Raw genomic sequence first — 15600 nt, forward strand, 5'->3', positions numbered from 1 at the left:
TAATGTCAAAATGACCATACTAACCAAGGCAATCTATATATTCAGTGAAATCCCTACTAAAATACCAACAGAATTTTTCACGGAACATAAAATTTGTATGGAAACACAAAAGATTTAAAGAGTCAAAACAGTCTTGAGAAAGAACATAACTGGAGGAATCACCGTCTCTGACTTCAGACTAGATTACAAAGCGATGATAATCAAAATAGTATGGTACTGGCACAAAAAAGACACATTATCAATCAAATACAAGAGACCAGAAATAAATCCAACTCACTTATGTTCAATTAATCTACAACAAAGAAGGCAAGAATAAGAATGTATGATAGAGAAAAGACAGTCTCTTCAATAAATGGTGCTGGAAGAAATAGGCAGGTATATAGAAAAGAGTGAAACATAGAAGATTCTCTAACAACATAAACAAAAATAAACTCAAAATGGATTAAAGATTCAAATGCAAGACTGGATATCACTCTCTATCATAAATTGCAGCAATAATTTTGGGGGGATCTGTCTCCTAAAGCAAAGAAAATAATAGCAAAAATAAATGGGAGGAGCTAAGTAAACTTAAAAACTTTTGCACAGTGAAGGAAACCATCAACAAAATGAAGACAACCTACTGAATAGAAGTAAATATTTGCAAATGATATGACTGATAAGGTGTTAATATCCAAAATATAAATAGCACCTATAAATCAACATTAAAAATACAAAAACAAAATTAATAAAAGGACAGAGACCCACTAGATATTTTTCCAAAGAAGACATACAGATGATCTACAGGCACATGAAAAGGTGCTCACCATTAGTATCATCAGAGAAGCTTAAATTAAAACCACAGTGAAATATCACCTCACACCTGTCAGAATGGCTAGCATCAAAAAGACCACAAATAACAAGCATTGGCAAGAGTGTAGAGAAAAGGGAAACCTCATACACTGGTTGTGAAAATGGTGCAGCCACTATGGAAAGAAAGTATGAAGATTCCTCAAAAAACTAAAAATAGAACTACCATATGACCCAGAAATACCACTCCTGGGTATTTACACCCCCCCAAAAAAAAAAAAAAAATGAAATGATACAAGCACTCTAATGATAGGCAAGATATGGAAGCAACCTAAGTGTCCACCATCAGATGAATGAAAAAAGAAGATATGGTATTATAAATATACAATAGAATAATACCCACCAACAAAATGATTGAAATTTTGCCATTTGCAACAACATGGATGAATTTAGAGGTTATTATGCTAAGTGAAATAAGTCAAAGACAAATACTATTTGATCTCACTTATATGTAGAATCTAAAAAATAAAACAAACTAGTGAATATAAAAAATTAAAACACACTCACAGATACAGAGAACAAACTAGTGTTTACCAGTGTGGAGAGGAAAGAGGGGAGGGCCAAGATAATGTTAGGAGATTAAGAAGCACAAATTACTATGTATAAAATAAGCTACAAGGATATACCATAAAATACAGGGAATATAGCCAATATTTTATAATGACTATAAACGGAATATAACCTTTGTACTTCAATAAGAAAGAACAAAGAAAATTATCTAAAATATATGTGTAAAATTCATATCTTCAGTAAAATAATGAGTTGATTGTCTTTCAAATTCCATGTTTAATTTGATAGAGATAATGAAAATGATAAAAATTTAAAGTGATAAAACACTACTAAAATTACCATGGATTTTCATATTTTATCCCAAATGTGATTAGGCTGGGTGATTTTTTTAACATTCCTATGCCAAGTTTCATAATGAATATTTACATTTACAACAGGAAAATAAAGTATGCATTTTGAAAGATTTTTGTTGGGAACTACAGACAGTATTATTGACATGATTACAAAGAAGAAACATTAACAAAATGGTAAATTAGCTGCACAGAAAGGAATAACTCACTGCTGATTTGTCCTGGTCTCAATGAGTTTCTGAATGGTGAAATCATCAGAAAATGAGAAAACTTTTGTACCACATCCTCCCCACATAATGTTTTTTTCAGTTAAGTTCACAGATTCACTCAAACACATCAGTGGAGTGCTGACATTTCCTATGTTGAGTATCTTCAGAGGACTGGCTCCTTTACACTTTGCCAAAAAGAGAAAAACACATTCAGTAAATTGAGTATCTACAGAATGAAATAGTGTAAAATTTGAGCTTTCTAAAAACTACTTTCCCTCTTAAATGGTTAGAGATATAAAAAAATAATTCAGGATACATTTTTCAAATGGCTTATAAAAACAGGATTTAATTCAAATAGTATTCAATTATCTTTATAGCCAATCTCTTCACTTCTCCATGCAAAATTTGTACAGCTGTAACCTAAAAATTATACTATAATTACTTCTTTGTCTCTCATTAGATAATAAGCTTTTTTGATAACAAAGAGTATGAATGGGTAGGATGTTAAATGACTAGATGGAGCCACAGATGAATGAAGGGTGGAGAATCAATGCTTTAATGATAAATGTGAATCTTAAGAACAGAAAGTCAAATGATTTCTTCAAGATTAAAGAATAGGTTGATAGCAAGCCAGACTTAAAACTTGTTTCCCTTGTCTTTTCCACAATATATTTATAAGAAATTATCTACTTCACTTATATAAACATGGAATTATTTCCATCACTAACACTATATTATAAATCAGATCTCGTTTATCAATTTTTCCTTGGTTCATTCATATACACAGTTAATCACCAAGTATTTATAAAGAATCTATTGTGCACAAGACTTTCTGAAGCAATGAAAAGATAAAAAGCAGAATACATGATCCTTGGTGTCAGGGAGTTTATAATCAGGAGGCTGGTGATGAACAAACATAAAACAATTTAAATTTTGATGCAGAATGTGTTCAATATTTACCTTAACAGTTTTATCTTCAAAAATTGCTAAGTTGCCATCAGCAGTTCCCACTAAAAGGAAATTTTTTTGCTTGCTAAAAGAAAAAATTTCAAAATTGTTGTAAAAACAATGATTATAGAGACCAAGATGGCTTCATATTCCCCCTAGCTTAACTAAACTTTAGACAGGTTTTTTTTTCCTGGTTATTGGCCCTGACCTCCCTTTCCTTACAGCATTCACTTGAGAAAACGTAAATTGTAACTTCTTTCTCCGCCCACTTAAAATGCAGATCTTCTAGACCCTTGCAAGTTTTATAACTTAAAATGACTTTCTCAGGATATGAGAGCCTACTCTGAAATGTCATCAGACTATGACATGCCTTCTCAGTCTTTTTAAGACAGTAGGAGCTCGATTTCAATAAGCAACGATCAGCAATACAGATGGCCTTAGCACATTGACCCTCCTCCTCCCCCTAAATCCTCCAGCACTTTTCCACTAGCTAGTTAAAAACTAGAGGTTTAAAAACTCTCCCATCTTTTATTTCAGCAGAGCTGAGTTCAATTCCTCTCCCATATTGCAATTACCTTAAATACAAAGTCTTCCTTGCCTATTTGATTTCGTCTGATGAAATTTTTGACAGTATCCAAACAATAATTTTTGGATCTTTGCCAATGGAGTTTATATTTCAGTCACCAAAACTTGGACTTCACATTTTTCTAATACTTATTTATTTTCTGGTACTGACTGAAGGATATGACTTATAATCTAAATGACTCATGGAAATCATACTGCCCCAAATATTACAGCAACTAATCTATCACTCTTATCTGAAATTCTGCCACTTCAATAACGGATAATGTTTAAGACATTTTCACCTATTAACAATTTATGAATTCATTTACTGAAGTTTTTTTTTTAATCTGGTAGTTAGTTATGGGCTATGCTTTAGAGGCATATAACAGATTATCGATATACATGTATTTAGAGAAAGAATAAGAACTCTTTTTGGTAGAAGCCCTATGTAAGTACATTGCTGTCATGAGTTGTGAAGAGTCAGAGCCACAGTTGAGGTAAAATGAAGCAAGGCTGGGGATCTGAAGAAATGACTGACCTATTTTTTAACTGCCTCAGCCTTATCTGTCTACAGGAAAACACAAATATCTTTGAGGCCTCCTATAATTCCCTTTAAGACATGCAACCCATGGGAAAATGTTAAAAATTAGCAAGCTGTGCTGATACTGTAATAATTTTGCACATAATTAAGTCAGCTAAAAGATAGGTAATATTCCTTCAAGGTCAAATTCACCGTCTTACCTTTGCTTGGAAAAGGAATTGCAATACAAGCAAGTAACAGAATCAGTCATCTTTTCAAGGGTATGCCTCTTTCTCCCATCTTCAGTATTAATGACGAGGAGCATGCCAGACTGTGTTCCAGACACAATCCAACTTTCCTTTTCAACAGGAAGATACACCAAGGCAAGGCACAGTATTCTACTATCAGTAACTTCCTATTAAGAAAAGAAAACACACTCTAAAGGACTTTGTTCTACCTTAAGTGTCTAGAATTTGTATAGAATTGTGCAATCCACATATTTAACTTCTTATTTTCTTGCTTTTAATTTTAAAAACAGTGATGATTTTATTTAACTTGCAACAATAAATGAGTTAACTGGCAAAGAAAAGAAAAATGTCTGTCTAGAATGTACCTGAAACTAAAATTTAAAAACTGAAAATTATTTTCAGTATCATTTCTCACTTCATCAAAATAATACAAGAACACTGTTCAACCTTAAGAATAATATTTAGGCACAACACATTTCATAGCAACTATCAAAATATTAGATTTTTAAGTCTAGAAATTTACCTTATAATTCCCAATACAATTAGTGACCCATCTTATAGAAGAAGCCAAGCCCAGATCTCCTCTATCACCTACACTCAGCTGTTCTGAGTGTTGGCTACTAAGAGCTCAAAGCTGTATCCTTCACTACCTTCAGCCCACACGGAGCTGGCTTGTTCAGAAGTGGCTTGGAGATTACCCCCACTCTACCACTGGGCAAATTGTGGCTAATGACCAACTGATAAGTGGGAATGACATACTAGACCACTTGCCTGGTGAAAGAATTAATCTGTGCTGTTATCACATTCCAGAGTTTCTTGGTAATGACTGAAAGTTGGAGGGCTACATATAGTCCATGGGGCCGAAAGATTGAGCATGAATGCACATACACAAAGCTTGAAGCTAGACTTCCTCAGAAACTACATTTTGGCTGAGCTTCTTCCCCTGACCTACGTGGCTTCCCGTATTTTCTTTAAAGTTTCTCTCTCCTTGTGACCTCTGCTCAGTCATTCATTCATGTCCAGCTGTTTGCAACCCCATGGACTGTAGCCTGCCAGGCTCCTTTGTCTATGGGGATTCTCCAGGCAAGAATACTGGAGTGGGTTGCCACACCCTCCCCCCTCCAGGGGATCTTCCCAACCCAGGGATTAAGCCCAGGTCTCCTGCATTGCCGGCGGATTCTTTATCATCTGAGCTACCAAGCAAGCCCAAGAATACTAGAGTGGGTAGCCTATCCCTTCTCCAGGGGATCTTTCCAACCCAGGAATTGAACAGGGGTTTCCTGCATTGCAGGCGGATTCTCTGCCAGCTGAGCTACCAGGGAAGCCCTCTCTTTCGTTAAATCACTCATATAAAATCCTGCTTCAGGTTCAGGATCTTCAGGCTTCTAGGGATCCTGACCTAAGACATAACCTTGTGGTTTTAAAACAAAACACATACCACATAATTTCTTGTGAATGTACTTGTTCTAACAGGAAGCTAATTTAATAACAAGTCTACATTAGCCCTTATTTAATTTTTTCCTAAGTAACTTTTTTAAAAAAGAACCAGTTGAGTTGTTGCAGTTCCACCTGACAGTCATGGGTAGTGTCGAGAATCTCTCAGACTTCTTTCTTGGGTAGGCCCCAGACAATCACTTTCTACCCAGCAGTTGGACACAGATAGCTCTGTCACTGTGTCCCAAACCAAACACCGTGCCTTCAAGTCCTCCCTTGGCCCTGGCCCCAGCCAGACACTTTACACCTATGCATTGAATGCTCCCAAGTAACTTTTTAACTGGCACAAGCTTTAAAATAATTCACAAAGTGAGTTTTCTAGAATATCACTAATTTAAAGAGTATTTGGATTTACCTCAGGAGTGTATTTTTCTGTATTTAAGTCCAGACATGAGAGCTGTCCTTTGTCCGTGTGCCCACAGCCCAGCCAAATCCTCACATTCTTGCTGTTATGATTCGTAGCAACCATGCATTCAACAGTAAAGCTTTTAGGGACTGATATACGTCTCATCAGACAGATTAACTCAGCTGAATTCAAAATGTCAAAGACCTGAGAAGTTTACAAAATAACACACATCAAGTTAACACACGTCTGCTTGAAAGATTATGATGGTATTATGATGGTAGTCGCTAAGTCATGTCAAGAGTCTTTGAGACCTTATGGACCGTAGCCCACTTCGCTCCTCTGTCCATGGGATTTTCCAGGCAACAATACTGGAATGGGTTGCCATTTCCTTCTCCAGGGAATCTTCCTGACCCAGGGATCAAACCTGCATTTCTAGCTTGGCAGGTAGATTCTTTATGACCAAGACACCTGGGAAACACCTTGAAAGATCATATCATTGTGCATAACGTTACAGTTAAATTTTACAGTTCCATCAAGAAAAATCTAAATTTGATATTTAAACTGTGACCCACCCAGAGCAAAAGATTAACAAATTAGAGATAAAATCACATTAAAACAATACTTATTTTTAAACTGTGCATGGTATACACACATTATTATGTTGGGTGTATTTTGTAACTTGAAAAGAAATTCCCAAAGTGCCAAATTAACAGAAAGTTAGCAGAATCAGGAGCTATTCTTCATTCAGTTTTATACCGCAGAAACACATCATGTTGAAGATAAATATTCAAGGCAACAATAAACTAGAGCTTCTACCAATTGAAGGGAAATGAAATTTTGATCTTTGGGGACAAGCTTCCCTGGTAGCTCAACTGGTAATGAATCCACCTGCATTGCAAGAGACCCCAGGTCAACTCCTCGGTTGGGAAGATCCCCTGGAGAAGGGATAGGCTACCCACTCCAGTACTCTTGCCTGGAGAATCCCCATGGACAGAGGAAGCTGGCGGGCTACAGTCTATGGCATCACGAAGAGTCAGACACAGCTGAGTGACTAACCACAGCATGGCAACAAACTCACAAATGGCCTCTAGATTCTGTTTTCGTTTTTCCTTCAAGCACTTAAGAACTAGAGAGATGGTATAAAGTCAGTGTAAGGAGACAACCAGGAGTCAGGAAAATGGGATTAGAGTCTCATGTCACAGCCACTTGCCCGCCATGCAGGAGACTCCAAGAAAGCTCCTTTTCACGCAGTGCCTCATCTGACAAAGCCATGAGTTTACCTATCTTGCCTAGCACACACAGTATTTTAAATAGGCATGAGAAACTTTTTGAACACTGCCATATGCTAAAAGAAAAAAACCCTCAAGGTGATAGGTAAGCTATAAAATACAAGTGAAGTATAAGCAAAAATTAAAAAAAAAGAAAAAGTAAAACAATAATTAAGCTTTGGAGAATATCACCAAGATAATTTTTTTTTAAAGTCTGTGTGATTAATACTGGTAGGAACTGGAATTAAAAAGTAAGACAAGTAGTCAACATGATTATAGGTTGTTTGATAAAGATAGTGTATACATGTCCTCAGCTATTTCTCAGTAGGAAACTGAACAAAAATTTTTCAATTAATTATTATACAAAATTGAGAGTCCACAACATAAAAACACCTCTTATTTTGATATATTAAATGTTTCATTTAAAACATAGTAAGAGGGACTTCTCTGGCAGTGGTTAAGACTTCCACTACAGGGGGCGAGGGTTTGATATGGTCAGGAAACTAATATCCTGCATGCCATGCAGTGTGACCGTGAAATAAAAACAAAATAAAATTTTAAAAACTGTAAGAGTTCTATTTCCAATAATATGATAGAAAAGGTTATTTGGACAAGCCTTCCAGCTAACTAAAATTTAAAACATTGAAGAAATTATTTTTTTAACCTCTTAAAAACATTAGGGATCTGACAACACCACACAGAATTATCAGGCCAAAATATTAATGAAAGGCAGAATCCAGAGAGGTCAGATGAGCCCCAAAGCCTGATTTTCCCTTAAGGCACTGGTCTACTGAAGTAAAACTGATGTGTGGTTTTGAATGCCTTGTGGGGCTGGTGGGAAAGAGTTAAATCTAGGGATGCACAAAGTGGAGAATGTAGTAATGGGATAAAACTGGGACCCCAAAGGGCCACATATTCAGAATAAAGGAAAATGAGAAATAAAGCCATGTTCCACTCCCACTCCCACTGGTCTATAAGGAAAGTGGCCTTGGGACATTACAGACACAGAGTGAAAGAGCAAAAGAACCCTGAGAAACTATTATTCATAAGCTTGCTCTCAAGATTTACAAATAAGATTCCCATCACCTAGGTGATTCAAAAACATCTCAAGCCAGGAACTGAGTTTAAAGCAATTCATAGCAAAAAATATCCAATAAAAGATGTGCAAGACCTGTACACAGAATTGTAAAACTTTATTGAAAGACACTTAAGACTTAAACAGAGAGATAACCCACATTCAAGAATACAGAAACTTAATATATCATAAGGCTGTTGCCTAAAGATTCAATGCAAGTTTAATCCAAAGCACAATAGAATTTTTCAAAAAAGTTAACAGTGATTTAAAAACTTACATGGAAAAACTAGACCAAGAACAGCTAAGGCATTCCTAAAGGATAACAATTGGGGCGGGGAAAAGACTATTAACGCTTCAGGAATTGAGAGGACTGTACTGGAGGAAAAACAGGTAAATTGACCAATGGAAGAGAGTATGTGTGTGTGTATCTTTGAGAGTATATCACAGAGTGCAAACAGAAAAAAAAAAAAAGATCAATGGAAGACAAAGGAAGAAACAATTTCATAGATGAAGCTGGAAAACAGATTACCCAAATGGAAAAAAAGAAAATTGGATCTAGATAAAAATACAATTCCTGATGAATTAAGAACTTTATCAAAAGCAAAACTTTTAAACTTTATGAAGAAACCATAGGTAAATACTTCTGTGGCTCTGGAAGAGATAATGGTCTTTTAAAACAAGATTCTAAAACGAATAGCCATAAAAGTAAGTACTATTAAGTTTATCTCTATTAAAATTAAGAAATTCTGTTAAGCAAAAGGCACTCCATAGGAAATAAAAATGGGCACCATGAATTGGGAAAACAAATTTGCAACATAGATAACCAACTAAGTTTTAGTATACAATGTAGAAAAGAAAGAAGCTGCTTTTAAATTTCATTTTTATGCAAATAACCTAATAGAAAAATGGGCAAAAGAATGAACAAGCATTTTCCAGAAGAGGAAACATATGTATTACCAATGAATATATAAAGAAATGCTCATCCTTATTAGTAACTAGGAAAATGTAAATCAATGTATAAAACTGAATCCATTCTGAAAAAATTAAGAAGTCAGATAGCACAATACTTAAGGAGAATATATTTTAAAAAACAGCTACAATAATATACAGGTGATGAAACTGTTAAGCTGGTACAACTTCTTCAGAAAATGATTTAGACATTCCCATATTCCATGATTCTGCAATTCAACTCCTAGATATATAACATAAAGCAATTCTTATGCAATTTGCACTAGGAGATGTACAATCACGCTAATAACAGTACTGATAGTAGCAAAAAACTAGAAATAATACCCATTGATATGGTCATGGGTAAAGACATTGTTGTGAATTCAAACAATGGAATGGAATAGCCAGGAAAGAAATCAACAGCTATGTTCAACAATATGGATGAAGTTCACAAACCAATGTTGGGAGAAAAGCTGAAAAATCTCAGAACAGCATGCGACTGCTTCCATTTTAAATAAAAATTATGAATACAGGAATAATAAACTGGGTAGTGAAGCCTTAAGGAGGAAATAAAGATGATTAACATGAAAGTTAGGAGAGTGGCTGCATTGATAGGGAAAAAGAGTGATGCAATCAGAAAGAGGCATATGTGCCTTTCTGGCATGTTCACCCTTTGTTTTGTGTCCAGGGTGGTGAGAGGATGTAAGAGTTTTGGTTTATACCGGTTTTAAACTGTGAGTGTATTTATATGTTTAAGTATATATATTTTATAAGTAAATAAATATTTTTATGTTCTGCACAAAATATTAATAAATTTTAATGATATGAATACCTGGGCAGAAGTAGGTCTTTCTTGAGGATTTTCTTTCAAACATTTTTTAATTAACTTCTCAACCATAGGCCATGGGGCACAACCATATTCTTTAACTGGATCTAAAACATTAAAAACATATCACACTAAAACACTGAACAAATTAGAAAGATTATTTTATTTCTTCTTGATGTGTATGAGAGGTCCAGACACTGCAAAGGAAACACTGATGTCTATAATTTCATATTTATTATGAACTGCTTACCACTCTTAATGCTAATTTTGTTAATTATCTCCACTAGAAACATCAAAAAAGAGTCATTGATTTTTACAGTATAAAAAGAGACACAAATACCATTTTGAATAAAAATAGATTTTCATTTCATACCTTCATTTCAAAAAGATTTTGAAAACACTTTTGTTCATATATTAGACTTTTTGGCAAATACTTTTATTTTAATATTCAAAGTAGGCAAGCATTCAGTCCTCATATCCCCACAGTCATTTGTGAACATTTGTTTTTAAATATGCTATTTTTCTGGTTGGTGTAGAATAGAGACCTGAAAACTTTTCCTGGAAAGCTAATTGATAAAATGAGGGAGATGACCCAGATTGTGCATGAAGTATTTAGTCATAAAAATAGATTTCCTTCTGTTGGGAATCTTTAAGGTCCCCAAAAGGAGATAATTATCTTCCCTGTAGCTGGAACACAGTGTACACTAAAAACTTTTCTTAAATGAAAAGCAGAAAATATGAGAAACAAACAAACATATTTAAAAGAATATTTCAGAATGCAAACTGAAGTAACAGTTAAGAAATGAAAGAAAAAAGTCCTAGAATTTCTTTAAAGCATAAGTGAAAGTGAAAAGTGAAAGTGAAGTTGCTCAGTCATGTCTCTCTTTGCGACCTCATGGACTGTAGCCCACCAGGCTCCTCCATCCATGGAATTTTCCAGGCAAGAATACTGGAGTGGGTTGCCATTTCCTTCTCCAGGGGATCTTCCCGACCCAGGGATCGAACCTGGGTCTCCTGTATTGTGGGCAGACTCTTTACGGTCTGAGCCACCAGGGAATCCTTAAAGCATGAGGCAACCATTCAAAATGAGATCTGATCTCATTAAACACTCATTTACTCATTCTTGCTAATATTTACTACTAAAAATTATTATAGTAAATAATTTGTTTCATTCCTGCATAGAAATTACTTCACTCAAGAAAATGAAAATACTCCAAGCTAATGGACACTTAGTAACTCTTTATGAGAAGAAAAATCACCTAAACCTGGACTTATAGTATTTCCTTTTCTGAGTATTCTTCTAAATATAATACCTAATATATCAACATTTAGAATACTAAAAAGAAACCCTATATCTTCTATGTTTCTCATGTGATTTATAGTAACATCATAGAATTTAAGAATATTCATGCACTAAACAAAAAAATTATCAGTTGTAAAATGAATTAGTATATAAATAAAATTAAATAACTTAAAAATAAAGCTGCTAAATTAAAATACAATAATCTTTATTGTAAATAAAACTTACCAGGTAATTTCCCTTGTATTGCCAACTCATCAAACTCATTTGGAAATTTCAAACCTTCTGCTATTCTACCTCCAGTTGTCAAAATGTCATAAAGTAGCAAACCAAATGAATAAACATCAGCTTGTTGGTTATAAATAACATTTCCTCTAGCAACTTCAGGTGCACGAAAACCTGCAAGAAAACAGACATATTAATAAATATGCTCAAACTCAGGGCTTATACACCCAAGGAAGTATATATTTAGGCCTCTATGCTAATGAATAGAAGATGAGTCTAAACAGGCCATATCATCTTTAAACGGAGATATCTTAACTCAATTAAGAGCCATGTCCCAAGACATTTCACCCACTGTCAATTTAAAAAGAAAGATGCAATAATAAATTATTTAGTGATGATTCACAATTAAAGCCTAAAAGGGGGAAAAAATCTACATCCTTCTTAATAATAACTATTCTCAGGGTAGTATTTCAAACAGAAGAGGAGACAGGAGGCAGATTTGCAGATTTTACTCCAAGTGACTTTAACCTGGCTTAAAATGCTAATGGACTTATTATTTCAAGAATGTGTGACTCTACTCCTTCAACTCAGTTGAAAACTAAAAAGAAAACCACAACTAAAACAAATAAAAGCCCTCTATCTTAAATGAAGGTTCATGCCTGAAATTCTTTTATAAGGAAATAAAACCTTTCATCTCACAATAAAAATAAATCATTTTAATCACTTCAGAAAAAAAAAGTAATTTCAACATTACCTATAATAATAAAAATATTAACAATCTAAAGAAATCCAACTATAAAGAAAATAAGTTAAATACTATACACTATGCAGTAGCTTAAAATAATTTTTAAGATGTTATAATGTAAACAAAAAAATGTATAATATAATTCTGAATAGACAAAATTATCACCTGAATTAAGTTTCTTAGCTGTGATAATGGTATGGCTATTATGCAAGCAAACATCCTTATACAATACTAAGAAAATACATGCAAATACATTTCAGGATGACACAGCACGATATCTTCAACTCAATTACAAAGACTCATACTCAGAACAGAAGGGGAACAACAATGAGGGAAAAAATTAATAATCAAATAATGTGAAGGGTATATAGGTAAATATTATACTATTCTTTCAACTTTTTCATAGGCTGAAACATTTTCAAAATAAACAGTTAATGGGAATGTGCAAAATTAAAACTACAAAGAAATACTTCCAAATGTAATAACAATTATTTCCAAGTACAGAAATTATGAGTAGCTTTTATTTTCCTTTATAATTTCAAATTTTCCACAATGAACATATATGATCGCTATGGTAAATATATAGCCAGGAAAATATAATGAAGTATGAATTCATATCCTTCAAGGAGTAAACGACTGAACTGAGAAAGTGTTTTTAACAGCACTTCTCAGCAAAAGACAAAAGTTTGTCAACGCTTCAACAAGCTAGAAGGAGTCAAAAGGATGGAGACAACAAATTTGAGCAGGATAACCTCTACTGAACTAACTGTAAACATTCTCTCGTGAACATTTTGCCACATTCATTCCTCTTCTCTCCGTCTCTGTTGCCATTTCCACACATTTGTATCTGTGTGTGTCTTCTTCCTTCTCTGTCACTCCCTCCCACTCTTTCTTGTTCTCTCCTTGTCTTTGTGCATGTACAGAAAATATTTGACATTATATTAAGTTGAAGATAAAATATTTCAAACCTAATTATAGTATGTATCCTTAAGATAAGGATACATGGGGATCTTTAGGCAAGAATACTGGAGTAGGTTGCCATTTCTTTCTCCAGTGGACCACGTTTTGTCAGAACTCTTTTCTATGACCTGTCCATTTTGGGTGGCCCTGCATGGCATGGCTCATGGCTTCACTGAGTTATGCAAGCCACTTCTGTCATGACAAGGCTGTGATCCATGAAGGGGATCTTAAGAATCCTTTGGACTACAAAGAGATCAAACCAGTCAATCCTAAAGGAATCAACCCTGAACATCCATTGGAAGGACTGTTGCTGAAATTGAAGCTCCAACACTTTGGCCACCTGATGCAAAGAGCTGACTCACTGGAAAAGACCCTTATGCTGGGAGAGATTGAGGGGAATAGGAGAAGGGCGTGGCAGAGGATGAGATGGTAAGATAGCATAACCGACTCAATGGATGTGAATTTGAGCAAACTTCAGGAGATAGTGGAGGACATAGGAGTTTGGCAGCTACAATTCACAGGATCACAAAGAGTCAGACACGACTTAACAACTGAACAACAGGATAAAGACATTTTCTAACAGCTATAATATAATTCTCACATCTAAGTGAAAGAATTATGTAAGTAGTTAAGATAGTTCTAAAATAGATCCCTAATAAACTGTACCTATAACATATTGTGCATATATATCACAACAGTTTCTAGTTTATATCACTATAGCATTTTACACACACCTTCCTAAATAGGCAGATGAGAACTTTCCATTTTGCAAAGAACATAATCATCACAAAAGTGTTAGATGTTTTCCTAAGGACACACAGAAAATAAATGGTGCGGTTAAGAGTACTTAAAAACTGTGGCTGGATCTCACAGCAGGCTGGAGGCAGCCCTACTCACCAGCATGCCTCAACACCAGCTGCAGTTCTACCACAACGGGAGGTTGCATCCAGCCCACATAGAGGACTCTTTGAGCACCTGCCTCTGGGGGCCACGTGGGACTGCACTTCTGATTCAGAGTATATCTCCTTAATAAACCCACTCCTTCAAGAATAGGAGAGATCACAGACTTACTCAATGCATACAAACAAACACAGAAAATGAGGCAAATGAGAAGACAGCAGAAGGTGTTCCAATTGAAACAACAAAACAAAACTTCAGAAAAATAAAAACAGTGATAAGCAATCCACTTAATGAAGCATTCAAAGTAACAGCCATAAAGATACTCAATGAACTTGAGAGAATAATAAGGAACACAGTGAGAAACTGAACAAGGAAAAAACATGAAAATTCTAAAACAGAGTTTATAACTGAACTAAAAAAATCACTGAAGGGGCTCAATAACAGATTAGATGAGGTAAAAGAATGAGTCAGTGATCATTCTAAGATGATGGAAGACAGAGCGATGGAACTCATCCAGAAAGAGAAGTAAAATAAAAATACTGTTTTACATGGACATACATTAAAGTACCTTTGTGACATCATCACCCAGAATAACATCTGCATTATAGGGTTTTCAGGGGGAGAGGAGAGAAAATGGTAGAATAATTATTTCAAGGAATAGTGGTAACAGTCTATAACAAACATAAACAAAGACATTACTTTGCCAACAGGTCAAAGCTATGGTCTTTCCAGCAGTCATGTACAGATATGAGAGTTGGACCATAAACTAGGCGGAGCGCCAAAGAATGGATGCTTTTGAATTGTGGTGCTGGAGAAAACTCTACACGCGGACATCACCAGATGGTTAATATCGAAATCAGATTCATTCTATTCTTTGCAGCCGAAGATGGAGAAGCTCTATACATTCAGCAAAAACAAGACCTGGGGCTGACTGTGGCTCAGATCATCAGCTCCTTATTGCAAAATCCAGACTTAAACTGAAGAAATTAGGGAAAAACACAAGGCCATTCATGTATAATATATATCAAATCCCTTATCATTATATAGGGGACGTGATGAATAGATTCAAGGGACTAGATCTGATAAAAGAGTGCCTGAAGAACTATGGACGGAGATTCTGACCATTGTACAGGAGGTGGTGACTAAAACCACAGCCCAAAAAAATAGATGCAAGAAGGCAGCGTGGTTTCCTGAGGAGGTCTTACAAGCAGCTGAGCAAAGAAGAGAAGCAAAAGGCAAATGAGAAAGATAAACTCATCTTAATGCAGAATGCCAGAAAATAGCAAGGAGAGATAGTAAAGACTTCTCAAGTAAACAA

General features: G+C 35.0%; 1 protein-coding gene across 6 annotated transcripts in view; it reads right to left on the reverse strand.

The window, feature by feature from the left end:
• The window catches only part of LRRK2 (leucine rich repeat kinase 2), a 192931-nt gene that overhangs the window by 16235 nt on the left and 161096 nt on the right, over positions 1-15600 (reverse strand). For all 6 annotated transcript variants that reach the window (XM_065934611.1, XM_065934612.1, XM_065934609.1 and 3 more), the window contains 6 exons: positions 11681-11851; positions 10159-10259; positions 6045-6239; positions 4169-4362; positions 2876-2948; positions 1916-2100 (listed from right to left, as the gene is read on the reverse strand). In XM_065934611.1, the coding sequence (XP_065790683.1) occupies positions 1916-2100; positions 2876-2948; positions 4169-4362; positions 6045-6239; positions 10159-10259; positions 11681-11851 (919 nt within the window). The remainder of the gene's footprint in view (positions 1-1915; positions 2101-2875; positions 2949-4168; positions 4363-6044; positions 6240-10158; positions 10260-11680; positions 11852-15600) is intronic.

Source organism: Muntiacus reevesi, chromosome 4 (assembly GCF_963930625.1).
Source record: "Muntiacus reevesi chromosome 4, mMunRee1.1, whole genome shotgun sequence".
Classification (NCBI taxonomy): Eukaryota; Metazoa; Chordata; class Mammalia; order Artiodactyla; family Cervidae; genus Muntiacus; species Muntiacus reevesi.